Genomic DNA, 14,885 nt, shown 5'->3' with positions numbered 1-14,885 from the left:
GAACGTGTCGACTCCATCTCTCCTCCAGTTATTGGGGGTGCGTGAGAACCTCTGCAGGTCACGATGTGCCAAGTGAGTTATGAATCATGGACAGCCCCTGACTCTTCGCTTCCTCCCTCTGCCTATTACAGGTGTGCTATTATAGGAGCCAACGGATTTCAAACACTGAAAACAGACTCCATAAGGATAGTGCCAAATGTATTGTTTCAGGATTCACCGACCCTTGACCCAAGATTCCAAAGTTCACAGAACTATCCAGGGTCAATCGTCACTTTCTGTGCTCCTGGTGTATGCTGGGACCACGTATCGCCTAACCACGCAGCCTGTCAGTGTCCTCCATCCTTTACATCTGCATGTGTGTGTGTGTGTGTGTGTGTGTGTGTGTGTCTATGTGCATGTGCATGTGTCTATGTGCATGTGTCTGTTTGTGCGTGTTGTGTGTGTGCTTGTGTGTGCATGGGTGTATATGTGCGTGTGTGTGCATCTCTATGTGTGTGTGCATGTGTATAATTGCGCATGTGTCTATATGTATGTATGTGTGCATGTTTATATGCGTGTGGGTGTATGTTTGCGCGTGCATAACCATGGGTGTGTCTATGTGTGTGTGTGTCTATATGTGTGTGCATGTTTATTTGTTTATAAGTGTGTGTCTATGGGTGCGTGTGTCTATGGGTTTGTGTGTCTATGGGTGCATGTGTCTCTGGGTGCATGTGTCTATGGGTTTGTGTGTCTATGGGTGCATGTGTCTATGTGCGTGCGTGTGTCTGTGCCTCAGTGTGTCTCTGTGTGTGCGTGTGACTATGTGTGCGTGTGTGTCTGCGTGTGTGTGTCAAGGTGTGTGCGTGTGGGTATGTGTGGGCATGTGGCTATGTGTGGGCATGTGGCTATGTGTGTGCGTGTGTCTATGTGTGGGTGTGTGGCTGTGTGTGCCTATGTGTGTGCGTGTGTCTATGTGTGCGTGTGGCTATGTGTGTGCGTGTGGCTGTGTGTGTCCGTGTGTGTGTGTGGCTATGTGTGTGCATGTGGCTATGTGTGCGTGTGTGTCTGTGTGTGTGTGTGTGTGTGGCTATGTGTGCGTGTGGCTATGTGTGTGTGTGGCTATGTGTGTGCGTGTGGCTATTTGTGCGTGTGGCTATGTGTGCGCGTGTGGCTATATGTGTGTGTGGCTATGTGTGCGTGTGGCTATGTGTGTGCGCGTGGCTATGTGTGTGCGTGTGGCTATGTGTGTGCGTGTGGCTATGTGTGTGCGCGTGGCTATGTGTGTGCGTGTGGCTATGTGTGTGCGTGTGGCTATGTGTGTGTGCGTGCGGCTATGTGTGTGCGTGTGGCTATGTGTGTGTGCGTGTGGCTATGTGTGTGTGTGTGCCTATGTGTGTGTGCGTGTGGCTATGCGTGTGAGCGTGTGGCTATGTGTGTGAGCGTGTGGCTATGTGTGTGTGCGTGGCTATGTGTGTGTGTGTGTGGCTATGTGTGTGCGTGTGGCTATGTGTGTGTGTGGCTATATGTGTGTGCGTGTGGCTATGCGTGTGTGTGTGGCTATGTGTGTGTGTGTGGCTATGTGTGTGTGCGTGTGCCTATGTGTGTGTGTGTGGCTATGCGTGTGCATGTGGCTATGCGTGTGTGTGTGCCTATGTGTGTGTGTGTGCCTATGTGTGTGTGTGTGTGTGTGGCTATGTGTGTGTGCGTGTGGCTATGTGTGTGTGTGGCTATGTGTGTGTGTGTGGCTATGTGTGTGCGTGTGTGCCTATGTGTGTGCGCGTGTGCCTATGTGTGTGTGCGTGTGCCTATGTGTGTGTGCGTGTGCCTATGTGTGTGCGTGTGGCTATGTGTGTGCGTGTGGCTATGTGTGTGTGCGTGCGGCTATGTGTGTGCGTGTGGCTATGTGTGTGTGCGTGTGGCTATGTGTGTGTGTGTGCCTATGTGTGTGTGCGTGTGGCTATGCGTGTGAGCGTGTGGCTATGTGTGTGAGCGTGTGGCTATGTGTGTGTGCGTGGCTATGTGTGTGTGTGTGTGGCTATGTGTGTGCGTGTGGCTATGTGTGTGTGTGGCTATATGTGTGTGCGTGTGGCTATGCGTGTGTGTGTGGCTATGTGTGTGTGTGTGGCTATGTGTGTGTGCGTGTGCCTGTGTGTGTGTGTGTGGCTATGCGTGTGCATGTGGCTATGCGTGTGTGTGTGCCTATGTGTGTGTGTGTGCCTATGTGTGTGTGTGTGTGTGTGGCTATGTGTGTGTGCGTGTGGCTATGTGTGCGTGTGGCTATGTGTGTGTGCGTGTGGCTATGTGTGTGTGTGTGCCTATGTGTGTGTGTGTGTGGCTATGTGTGTGTGTGTGTGCCTATGTGTGTGTGTGTGTGGCTATGTGTGTGCGTGTGCCTGTGTGTGTGTGTGTGGCTATGTGTGTGTGCGTGTGGCTATGTGTGTGTGTGTGCCTGTGTGTGTGTGTGTGTGGCTATGTGTGTGTGTGTGGCTATGTGTGTGTGTGTGTGGCTATGTGTGTGTGCGTGTGGCTATGTGTGTGTGTGTGCCTGTGTGTGTGTGTGTGGCTATGTGTGTGTATGTGTGGCTATGTGTGTGTGTGTGCCTGTGTGTGTGTGTGTGGCTATGTGTGTGTGTGTGGCTGTGTGTGTGTGTGTGGCTATGTGTGTGTGTGTGTGGCTATGTGTGTGTGTGTGGCTATGTGTGTGTGTGTGTGGCTATGTGTGTGTGTGTGGCTATGTGTGTGTGTGTGCCTGTGTGTGTGTGTGTGGCTATGCGTGTGCGTGTGGCTATGCGTGTGTGTGGCTATGTGTGTGTGTGGCTATGTGTGTGTGCGTGTGGCTATGTGTGTGTGTGGCTATGCGTGTGTATGTGGCTATGCGTGTGTGTGTGTGTGGCTATGCGTGTGTGTGTGGCTATGTGTGTGTGTGGCTATGTGTGTGCGTGTGGCTATGCGTGTGCGTGTGTGTGTGGCTATGCGTGTGTGTGTGGCTATGCGTGTGTGTGTGTGTGTGGCTATGTGTGTGCGTGTGGCTATGTGTGTGTGTGGCTATGCGTGTGCGTGTGGCTATGTGTGTGCGTGTGGCTATGTGTGTGCGTGTGGCTATGCGCGTGTGTGTGTGTGTGTGGCTATGCGTGTGCGTGTGGCTATGTGTGTGCGTGTGGCTATGCGTGTGCGTGTGGCTATGCGTGTGTGTGTGTGTGTGGCTATGCGTGTGCGTGTGGCTATGTGTGTGTGTGGCTATGCGTGTGCGTGTGGCTATGCGTGTGCGTGCAAGGTTGTATATTCTATGTAGTGACTGATCTTCGATAGGAGAGATTGACGTATGACCTACAACTACACAAAACTAATGGGCAGCAAAACCCTAGCTAGTCCATCACGCCTGCTTCACACGTGATGGCTGGAGCATTATAACTACGCACCTCCTCCCCCTCTTCCCCCCTCCTCCTCTCCCTCATCCAACCAGTATCCTGGGAGAGGCACAAAAGCCCCAGGGCCAGTAATATGCTGCAACCTTCCTCTGCGCCCCTCTCGGGCGATGGAAACCGGACCAGGCGACCACACGGACCAAGTGCGACTTGTAAAACCACTCACCAAACACCGAGCAAACAGGCCATCGCCAGGCCCGATCCCACGATTGTGGAGAGTAAAGAGCGGGTGAGATGATCCGAGAAACGGTGTGTGGGCTCGCTTTGCCGCAAAGAGTCAAGTTGGAAGAAAAAATGACGGAAAACGGTGGGATCCCCCACAACTCGGCAGCCATGAAGTTATGGAATCAATCGGGATGGAGGTGAGCAATGGTTCCCGGGCGAGAGATGGAGAAATGATGGCCAACCATGATACGTTCCTCCGAGTGAAGAATGGGTTGATGCAATATTGCTCTGCTTTGTGCTGCATGCAAAAGCCATGGAAATGACGATGGATTATATTTATATAAATGAGCTATATAAATATATGTACACACATGTTGGTGAAGACAAATCACACACGGAGACAAAGCTTCCCATCTGGCTCCCAGGCCAACTTCCAAGCTGCATGCTCGGAGAGAGGAGTGGGAATTTGTACTGAGGTCGGCTCTTTGCAATGCGGACAATGAACGAGGCCGCGAACTTTGACCCCGTCATGCAGCGTCAAGTACTTCAGGGGTGCAAGCATTACTTATGCCTAAGAACAAAGGAGGGATGACAGCAGAGGCTCCCGAAAGATAACGGGGGAAATACTTCCCTGCTTTGAAGGGCCCCCACTTGTTAAAGATTATATATGTGTACCTCTGGTGGACGCAAGAGTGGTCAGGGGCCTGGTGCGTTGGCCGCGGGAAACCCCAAAGAGAAAGACTCTGTAGCTGGTGGCAGGCCTGAGGCCTGTGATCACCGTGTGTCGAAGGTCACCGGTCACCGTGCGTTTCCGTGCCAGCTTAGCGCCCGGGACTCGGTACTGGACCACAAAGGTATCAAAGTCTCCCTCCGCCGACCAGGAGAGCTGGAAGGAGTCGGTTGTGACATTGGAGACTGAAAGGCGGCCAAGCTTTCTCAGTTTGCTTACGTCCCGATCTGTGGAAGTCAAAAAGCGGAGAAAAGAAGAAAAAGAAGGCGGATAGTTACTGCATGGCCGATCCGATCATTCACCCCGGACAGTCATTGGTCGGACACGCACTGACACGGGGTCACACCGGCCTAGAGGTCACGGTGGGATCACGAGCAGAGAAACCCTCAACCTCGTTTACGATATTCCTTTATCGGAGGTATTTGTTTTCAATAATTTGTCCTCGTGGAGTGAGAGATGTTTGCAAGGATGAATTTATTGCCTATTCCCGAAGCCCCGCCACTAGGTTTTACAAGCTGGTTGACCTTGCTAGGCCAGTTCAGGTTGGTGTTAAAATAGTCAACCACGCAGCATTGGACAGGAGTCACGTGTAGGCAGGACCAGGTGTGGGGGCGGGGGGGGGGGGGGGGTGGGGGGAGTGGCGAGGTGGGGATCGGGGGGGGGGGGGGTCGGGGGACAGGATCCCGTCCCCTGATGGACCCACACAATCCCACGTTCATTGAATTTAATTTCCTAACCGCGCGGACCGCAGTGGTTCAAGAAGGCGGCTCACCGCCCCCTTCTCAAGGGGGCGCCGAAGGGGAGGGGGCAATAAAAGCCGGCCTCGCCCACGGCGCCCACATCCCGGGGGAACAAAGCATAAAGAACAAGGGAGGGAGTGGTGGGGATTCGAACCCACCAGCCTGGAGTCGTCGGTTTGAGTGCTAAAACAGGTTAATGCCTGCAGCTGGTGTGGCAGTCAGCGGGGATGACTTGACCTTTCCTCCTTCTGATATCAGCACCGGCGATCTCAAGGCCGCAGACGGACTGGCCACAAAATGATCCAACCAGCAGGAAATGCTCTTCATTAAATGAACAAAACAAGAAACAATTCCCAACTGGGCCTGCCAGTCATATGTGCTGCAGGGGTTCCGAGTTCCAGATCTGTCCCGCGTGCAGTTACACCCAGTGTGCGGCCTACCACCGCAGGCTCTGGTAGGCCCCATCCCGTGAGCAGGGAGCACGAGCGGCGATACAGCCAATGCTAACTTTCAACAGCACGTCCAGAAACAACAACAACAACTTGTGTTTAAATAGCGCCTTTAACATAGTAAAATGTCCCCAAGGAGCGTTACAACAGTGTTATAAGCAAAACTTTTGACACGAGCCACATAAGAAGAAATTAGGGCAGGTGACTAAAAGCGCGATCACAGAGGGAGGGTTTAAGGAGCGGGTTGAAGGAGGAGAGAGAGGGGGAGAGGTTTAGGGAGGGAGTTCCAGAGCTTGGGGCCCAGGCAGCTGAAGGCACGGCCACCGATGGTGGAGCGATTATAATCAGGGATGGTCAGGAGGGCAGAATTAGAGGAGCGCAGACATCTCGGGGGGTTGTGGGGCTGGAGGGGATTACAGGGATAGGGAGGGGCGAGGGCCATGGAGGGATTTGTAAACAAGGGGGATAATTTTGAAATAAAGGCGTTGTTTAACCGGGAGCCAATGTAGGTCGGCGAGCACAGGAAATGCAAGAAATACCTTGCTCAGAAAGCTGAATTGAGGTGGGGGGCCAGTTCTGTGCTCGGTCACGCTCGGGTGAAGTAATTGTATCCAGGGCTGGAACTGGCTGGCCATGCGGAGCTGAGATCTGCACTGCCTCAGGTTTCCCAAGTCTATAACCGTGGGCTTAATCTGGGTCATCACTCTCGACTGCCTGTTGGCTATTCTGCACCGTCCCCTTGGCTTGGCAGCTCACCTTGCGATGTCGGAGCCTTCCAAATCTCTTCTGCGTGACCCTCCTCCTGCCTTGGATGGAGGGGGGGGGGGGAGAGCCAATCAGCAATTGGCCCCATTGCTGACTGGTGCACTGTGGGATAGCAGAACGTCCCACCTCGGGCGGAGGAAGCAAGCCTGCCATTGGGTGAAGCGAGTCGACGGCCAATCCTGATTGGCTGCCGGAGGAAGGCAGTGGTACATGGGAACTGTCAACTTTGGGCAAGGAGGAGAGATGGTTCAGGGCAGCATGTAACACCAGCAGCAAATCAGTTAAACCATGTTGGCCTTAATGAGAAGCTGTTTTATCTTCTTAGCTCTGGGGAAGGACGACTGTTCGACTGCCAAGAATTAATTGCAATCTCACCATGCCCCGCTTCAGGGCCTGAATTATTTCAGCCTCACAATTAAAGGCAGTTTGCTGCTTTCCTCGCACGGGCTCATTTACCAGATTTATATCGTAGGGAGAGTGGAATGCAAACAATCGGAGCCGGCTCGGTGGGTCGACAAACATTCCCGATCGCAAGCTTCAGGGCTGCTGGCCGAGGGCCGGGCGGCTCTTTGTCGGCCGGCGCGGACACAATGGGCCGAAATGGCCTCCTTCTGCGCTGTAAATGTCTATGTTTCTTTCCATGTAGGCTCTGGGGTGGGGGTCTGGCTTTGGAGATGGCGGGGTGAGTTTTCTGAGACCTCACCCCCCCCCACCCCCGCCCCCCGCCCCCCTGACCCTTGCCCTCAGCGGGTGGCTTATCTTTTACCGCCGTACAGGCAACTGGGGAACCACGCAGAAAACGCTGGCCACGGAGGAACGCTGGCCGCACAGGGTGGGTAGCATTGGGTCGACGCGCGCGCCTGTCTCAATGTCTCTCCTGTCGGAAGCACCCGCCTGCAATTCACAACGTTTCCCTTCCCCCCCCACTCCCTCACTCCCCCCCCCCTCCCCCCCATCCCCACGATTTTCTGTGCGAATGTTGCACTCTCCACCACAGGGAGTGGTTGAGATGAATCGCATCGCTGCCGAGACAAACACACGAGGGAGAAAGGAATAGAAGGATATGCTGATAGGGTGCGAGGAGGCTCACGGGGAGCACAAACACCGGCACCGACCGGTTAGGCCAAAAGGCCTGCTTCTGTCCTGTAAAATTCTAGGCTGTTTCCCCGGGCTGGAGGGTCGAGAACCAGGGGTCACAGTCTCAGAATAAGGGGTCGGCCATTTAGGACTGAGATGAGGAGCAATTTCTTCACTCAGACATCACAAAACTTTGCAATTCTCTACCCCGGAGTAGATTGTCAGTCTCTTGAGTATATTCCAGGCTGAGATGGATAGATATGTGGACACTAAGGGAATCGAGGGATATGGGGACAGTGCAGGAAAGTGGAGCTGAGGTAGAAGATCAGCCACGATCTCATTGAATGGCGGAGCAGGCTCGAGAGGCTGCAGGGCCTACTCCTGCTCCTATTTCTCAAGTAGGTCATTCTATGCAGGGTATCACTCTGAAACAGCGACGCTGACCTGTGAGGTGAAAGGTTTGTCGAGAAAGAACTGTGCAGGTATTTGTTGGATCGACCCTGGCGAGTATCACTCTGGTGGAAGACGAACTGGTTCTGGGCGGTGTAATAAAATTACCTGTAGTGGTGGCCGCCACAGTCAGCGGCTTGGAGCGTTGGCCGTCAGAGACCCCGTACAGATAGAATGAGTAGACCGTGGTAGGCCTCAGGCCTGTGATGACGGTGTATCGACGGTCACCGGTTACCGTGAGGCTCTGCCTGTCCTGATCCTCCTCAGCTCCGTACTCCACAAGGAAAGAGTCATATTCCCTCTCCGTCACCCAGGAGAGCTGGAGGGAGTCTGCCGTGATGTTAGATACCGAGAGGTCGTCCAACTCACTTTGCCACGGGAGGTCTTCAGCTGAAGGGAGGGGAAGAAAAAAATTGCATGGATGAAATCCTTCCTATCTCTGTCACCTCCTCCAGCCCCACAACCCCTCCCCCGAGATGTCTGCACTCCTCTAATTCTGCCCTCCTGACCATCCCTGATTATAATCGCTCCACCATCGGTGGCCGTGCCTTCAGCTGCCTGGGCCCCAAGCTCTGGAACTCCCTCCCTAAACCTCTCCACCTCTCTCTCCGCCTTAAACTATTCCTTAAAACCTACCTCTATGCCCAAGCTTTGGTCACTGTCACATATGTATACTCTGTGTCTATAATAGGCTGGTACCACTAGAGGGTGCAACTGTGGGAGGCCCAGGCAGGAGCTGTATAAAAGGCTGGTCACCACGCTGAGAACCATTCTGCAGTTACAGCAGTTCAAGCACAGCACTAGGCCTCGTGGAGTTATTCGACAGATAAGTAGAGACATATTAGTCACCTGACCGAATATCTCCTTAGGAGGTTCGGTGTCGAATGTTGTTTGGGAGTTGTCATGTATTCAACCAGCATTGTAACCCATGTATAAACTGACCTAAGTTGTACACTGAGAACAATGACCACTAGGTGGGAGACACTTCTAAACTGGACCTTCAGGTATAAAAGGGGAAGCTCCACCCACCTTCATCACTTGAGCGCTAAGGAATAAAGGACAGGTCACAGACTGACCTTCTCTCAAGCATGGGCCTCGTGTGCATTTATACTGTGTAGTAAGGACGTATCAAGAGTCGCTCCTGTGAAGCGCGTTGGGATGTTTTACTGCTTTAAAGGTACTGTATTTACCACTATTGCTGTCTCCGCAAGATCCTGCAAATCCCCTGGGAGGACAGACGCATCAATGTTAGCGTTCTCGATCAGGCCAACATCCCCAGCATCGAAGCACTGACCACACTCGATCAGCTCCGCTGGGCGGGTCACGTTGTCCGCATGCCAGACACGAGACTCCCAAAGCAAGTGCTCTACTTGGAACTCCTTCACGGCAAGCGAGCCCCAGGTGGGCAGAGGAAACGTTTCAAGGACACCCTCAAAGCCTCCCTGATAAAGTGCATCATCCCCACTGACACCTGGGAGTCCCTGGCCATAGACTGCCCTAAGTGGAGGAAGTGCATCCGGGAGGTCGCTGAGCACCTAGAGTCTCATCGCCGAGAGCATGCAGAAATCAACACAGACAGCGGAAGGAGCGTGCGGAAAACCAGTCCCACCCTCCCCTTCCCTCAACCACTGTCTGTCCCACCTGTGACAGAGACTGTAATTCCCGTATTGGACTGTCAGCCACCTGAGAACTCACTTTTAGAGTGGAAGGAAGTGTTCCTCGGTCCCGAGGGACTGCCTATGATGATGATGATATAAATACAAGTTTTTGTTGTTGTTGAAATGTCAGCTAACTACATTCACGCCTTGTGAAAGGGAACGGGAAGTGAGCACTAGAGACAGCCAAGGATTTTCAGCGATCAGGAGTAACACAAAGCCCCTCGGTGATCGTCACCAAGAACAGAGTTCGTATCGCCCTTGTCTCCCTCCCAGAGGAGATGGAGATAAAACCCTACATTCCCCTGCACAGGTAGACTCTGCATGGGGCGAAAGGAAGGCTTGTGTTTATACAGGGTCTCTCACACCCTCAAACGTCCCACAGCCAGGCTCCGCCCATCAACTGAGCTGACTGGGAAACGCAAGACCTTAAAAAGCTGCCTCACATTCTTCCTGAACAGTAAGAATACTGGGAAAGCTCACAGGGAATGGGGAAGAATGATTCCCTGTATGACAGTGAAACTTTACATTTATATTCAGTGTACGAATATATAAAGGGAGCGAGAGAGAGAGACAGAGAGAGACACCCATAAACAAACTCCCAGACATCTTGGGAGGTAGTGGAAACCAGGTGGCATTGAATCAATATTTGTGCATGCAGATGGTGGATGATAAAAATATTTCCCTCCAAATACAGTGATCTTTGTTGCCGTGAAACGCCCAATGTGGTTGCTATGGTTTTGTGTATCCACGGAGATGATCATACAGCCGGCAGTAGGCCTGAGCCCTGTAATAAGCAATGACAGGGGTTACAGACTATACATCCCCCTCAGGGTCCCTGAGCCCTGTGATAAGCAATGACTGGGGGTCACAGACTATACATCCCACTCAGGGTCCCTGAGCCCTGTAATAAGCAATGACTGGGGGTCACAGACTATACATCCCCCTGTGTCCCTGAGTCCTGTGATAAGCAATGACTGGGGGTCACAGACTATACATCCCCCTCAGGGTCCCTGAGCCCTGTAATAAGCAATGACTGGGAGTCACAGACTATACATCCCCCTCAGTGTCCCTGAGCCCTGTGATAAGCAATGACTGGGGGGGTTACAGACTATACATCCCCCTCAGTGTCCCTGAGTCCTGTGATAAGCAATGACTGGGGATCACAGACTATACATCTCCCTCAGTGTCCCTGAGTCCTGTGATAAGCAATGACTGGGGATCACAGACTATACATTCCCCTGTGTCCCTGAGTCCTGTGATAAGCAATGACTGGGGATCACAGACTATCCGTTACCCCTCAGTGTCCCTGAGTCTTGTGATAAGCAATGACTGGGGATCACAGACTATACATTCCCCTGTGTCCCTGAGTCTTGTGATAAGCAATGACTGGGGGGGTCACAGACTATCCGTTACCCCTCAGTGTCCCTGAGTCTTGTGATAAGCAATGACTGGGGGGGTCACAGACTATACATCCCCCTCAGTGTCCCTGAGTCCTGTGATAAGCAATGACTGGGGGGGTCACAGACTATACATCCCCCTCAGTGTCCCTGAGTCCTGTGATAAGCAATGACTGGGGGGGTCACAGACTATACATCCCCCTCAGTGTCCCTGAGTCCTGTGATAAGCAATGACTGGGGGTCACAGACTATACATCCCCCTCAGTGTCCCTGAGCCCTGTGATAAGCAATGACTGGGGGTCACAGACTATACATCTCCCTCAGAGACCCTGAGTCCTGTGATAAGCAATGACTGGGGGGTCACAGACTATACATCCCCTCAGTGTCCCTGAGTCCTGTGATAAGCAATGACTGGGGATCACAGACTATACATTCCCCTCAGTGTCCCTGAGCCCTGTGATAAGCAATGACTGGGGGTCATAGACTATACATTCCCCTCAGAGACCCTGAGTCCTGTGATAAGCAATGACTGGGGATCACAGACTATACATCCCCCTCAGTGTCCCTGAGTCCTGTGATAAGCAATGACTGGTGGTCACAGACTATACATCCCCCTCAGTGTCCCTGAGTCCTGTGATAAGCAATGACCGGTGATCACAGACTATACATCTCCCTCAGAGTCCCTGAGTCCTGTGATAAGCAATGACTGGGGGGTCACAGACTATACATTCTCCTGTGTCCCTGAGTCCTGTGATAAGCAATGACTGGGGGGTCACAGACTATCCGTTACCCCTCAGTGTCCCTGAGTCTTGTGATAAGCAATGACTGGGGATCACAGACTATACATTCCCCTGTGTCCCTGAGTCCTGTGATAAGCAATGACTGGGAGGGTCACAGACTATCCGTTACCCCTCAGTGTCCCTGAGTCCTGTGATAAGCAATGACTGGGGATCACAGACTATACATTCGCCTGTGTCCCTGAGTCCTGTGATAAGCAATGACTGGGGGGTCACAGACTATCCGTTCCCCTCAGTGTCCCTGAGCCCTGTGATAAGCAATGACTGGGGGGTCACAGACTATCCGTTCCCCTCAGTGTCCCTGAGCCCTGTGATAAGCAATGACTGGGGGGTCACAGACTATCCGTTACCCCTCAGAGACCCTGAGCTCCGTGCTGTCTCAAACAGAATGCCACAGCCTCCCCTCCGACACCCAGGAGAGTTCGAGGGAGTCAGTCATCTCCTTAGAAAGTGGAGGTCTGCGCTGTGTCTTCAGTTTATAGGGACGAGGTCACTCTGCCCCTCGAGCCTGTTCTGCCATTCAAGTCGATCATGGCTGACTGTATCTCAACTCTGTTTATCCGCCTGGTTCCGTATCCCTCAATACCCTCACCCAACAAAATTCTCCCGGTCTCGGTTTTGAATTTTTCAATTGACCTCCTGCCTCGACAGCTTTTTGGGGGAGAGAGTTCCAGATTCCCACGACCCTTTGTGTAGAAATGCTTCCTGACATCACCCCTGAACGGCCTGGCTCTGATTTTAAAGGTAATGCCTCTTTGTTCTGGAATTCCTCCCACCAATAGTTTCTCTCTATCCACTCTATCAAATCATTAAATCATTTTAAACACCTCACTTGGAGCAGCCCTTAACCAGCGTACAGCAAGCACAGGTAGCAAACACCACTCAATCGATTAGGAAATAGTAACTATTAGGAAAGAGTGAACAATTTGGGGCGCTTTTCTCTCGAAAGGAGAAGACGGAAGGGTGAGCTACGGAGGTCTTTTGAACAATAAAAGGGAGACATAGAGAAAAGCTTTCCATTTGTGGGGCGAGTCCAAAACTGAGGGTCATCAATATAAGGTAGTCACTGATAAATCCAATCGGGAATTCAGGAGGAACTTCTTTTCCCAGAGAGTGGTGAGAATGTGGAACTCGCCACCACAGGGGGTGGTTGAGGCAGATAGTTTCAGAGTGACTATTTGCACTGTGTTTTTTCTGCGCCCGTGTCCTCCGGACTCTGCCCACCCCACCCCCCCCGACTCCTCTCGCACATGCGCAGACTCCTCGGACCCGGAACCGGAACCGGGAGTGGGGCCAAGCAATGGCCACGTTTTCTGCCGCTGGAGCCTGGCTAGCAAAGTCACTCAGAACTTGGGCTGGGCGGTTCCAGTTACACGTTCCAGACCAACGCCTGGGTGTGGCTTATCCTCCAGGGGGACCAATCAGCAATCAAGTCATGTGATAACGGAGAGCCAATCAGAGCCTTTTTCTAGTGCCGATAACTCCATCTGAATAGTATAGATGCATTTAAGGGGAAGCTGAATATGCACATGAGGGAGACGGGAATAGGATAAGTTGATGGGGTGAGATGAAGCAGGGTGGGAGGAGGCTGGTGTGGAACATAAACACTAGCACGGACCAGTTGGACCGAATGGCTTGTTTCTTTGCTGTGAAATTCTATGTAATATTGCTATCGTCTAAGAGTTTGGTTAAAAATACACCCGCCATTAGCTTGAGAGTGGGAATGAAGGAACCACTTCCTCTGGTGAAGTTTGCGTTAACGGGAATGGATGAACAATTCAAATCTTTTCTCGGTAAAATACAAATGACTCCGCTGGCGAAGGGGGAAAAATAAATCAATCAACGTACCTGTGGTGGTTGTTGCAATGGTCAAGGGTGGTGTCCGTAGCCCATCATAAAACCCGTAGAGATAGACGGTGTATCTGGTAGTAGGCTCGAGGCCTGTGATGAGGTACGCTCGCTGCCCGCCAGTGACTGTGATGTTCTGGGTCTCCTCAGAACCCTGGACTCGGTACTGTATGAAAAATGAGTCAAAGACCCTGTCCACAGTCCAGGAGAGTCGGAGTGAGTTAGCCGTGACATTGGGGACTGACAGACTGCCCAGCCTAACCCTGTCTTCCTCTGGAGAAGCAAAGAGAAAAATTAAGAGGCAGCGGGTTAGTGGTGGAACGATTATGACTGTCCGACTCGAACAGGTGTTAGGCCTTCAGAACAGTTACGCAAGAGCCTACAATATCTGGAGTTGAAGGTGGAGTCAGGTCACAGGTCATCCATGATCTCGTTGAATGGCGTATCAGGCTCGAGGGGCTGAATGGTCTCCTCCTCTTTCTATGTTCCCATCACCTGTACCCAATAGACACTGCCTGACAATATAGCCACAAGCTATAGATAGGCCACAGCTGGAGTACTGCGTGCAGTTCTGGTCACCACGGTACAGGAAAGATGTGATTACACTGGAGAGGGTACAGAGGAGATTTACAAGGCTGTTGCCTGGACTGGAGAACTTTAGCTATGAGGAAAGATTGGATAGGCTGGGGTTGGTTTCTTTGGAACAGAGGAGGCTGAGGGGAGACCTGATTGAGGTGTATAAAATGATGAGGGGCCTAGATAGAGTGGATAGGAAGGACCTGTTTCCCTTGGCAGAGGGATCAACAACCAGGGGGCATAGATTTAAATTAATTGGGAGGAGGTTGAGAGGGGACTTGAGGGGAAATGTTTTCACACAGAGGGTTGTGAGGATCTGGAACTCACTGCCTGAAAGGGTGGTAGAGGCAGAAACCCTCACCACATTTAAACAGTACCTGGATGTGCACCTGAAGTGTCGTAACCTGCACTGAGGACCGAGAGCTGGAAAGTGGGATTAGGCTGGGTAGCTCTTGGTCGGCCGGCACGGACATGATGGGCCGAAATGGCCTCCGTCCGTGCTGTAAACTTCTACGACTCTTGCTAGATTGGCAGTGGGTATTGTTAGTCTTCATCATCATCATCATCAACAACAACATACTGCCAGATACAAATTCACATCTTGCAGCACAGAAGGAGGACATTGGGGCCATCGTGCCTATGCTGTCTGTTTGAACGGACCGTCCCATTGGTCCCACTCTCTCTGCTCTTCCCCCAGAGCCTGCCACATTTTTCCCCCTTCAATTAGTCACACAATCCCCTTTTGAAAGTTACTATTGAATCTGCTTCCATCACCCTTTCAGGCCGTGCACTCCAAGTCACAACAACACTTTGTTAAATCGAACATTCT

The 14,885-nt window shown here is 52.1% G+C and overlaps 1 protein-coding gene across 1 annotated transcript in view; it reads right to left on the bottom strand.

Annotated features, from left to right (window-relative positions):
- LOC139230643 (tenascin-X-like) overlaps positions 1 to 14,885 on the bottom strand; it is a 293,996-nt gene that overhangs the window by 174,619 nt on the left and 104,492 nt on the right. Inside the window, exons 11-12 of the mRNA XM_070862456.1 lie at positions 13,481 to 13,747; positions 7,889 to 8,170 (exon numbers count right to left, since the gene is read on the bottom strand). Of these exons, the coding sequence (XP_070718557.1) occupies positions 7,889 to 8,170; positions 13,481 to 13,747 (549 nt within the window). The remainder of the gene's footprint in view (positions 1 to 7,888; positions 8,171 to 13,480; positions 13,748 to 14,885) is intronic.

The sequence above is a fragment of the Pristiophorus japonicus genome, chromosome 19, assembly GCF_044704955.1.
Source record: "Pristiophorus japonicus isolate sPriJap1 chromosome 19, sPriJap1.hap1, whole genome shotgun sequence".
NCBI lineage: Eukaryota > Metazoa > Chordata > Chondrichthyes > Pristiophoridae > Pristiophorus > Pristiophorus japonicus.
The sequence above is the reverse complement of the archived record's forward strand: the minus strand, read 5'-3'. Positions and strand labels throughout refer to the sequence as shown.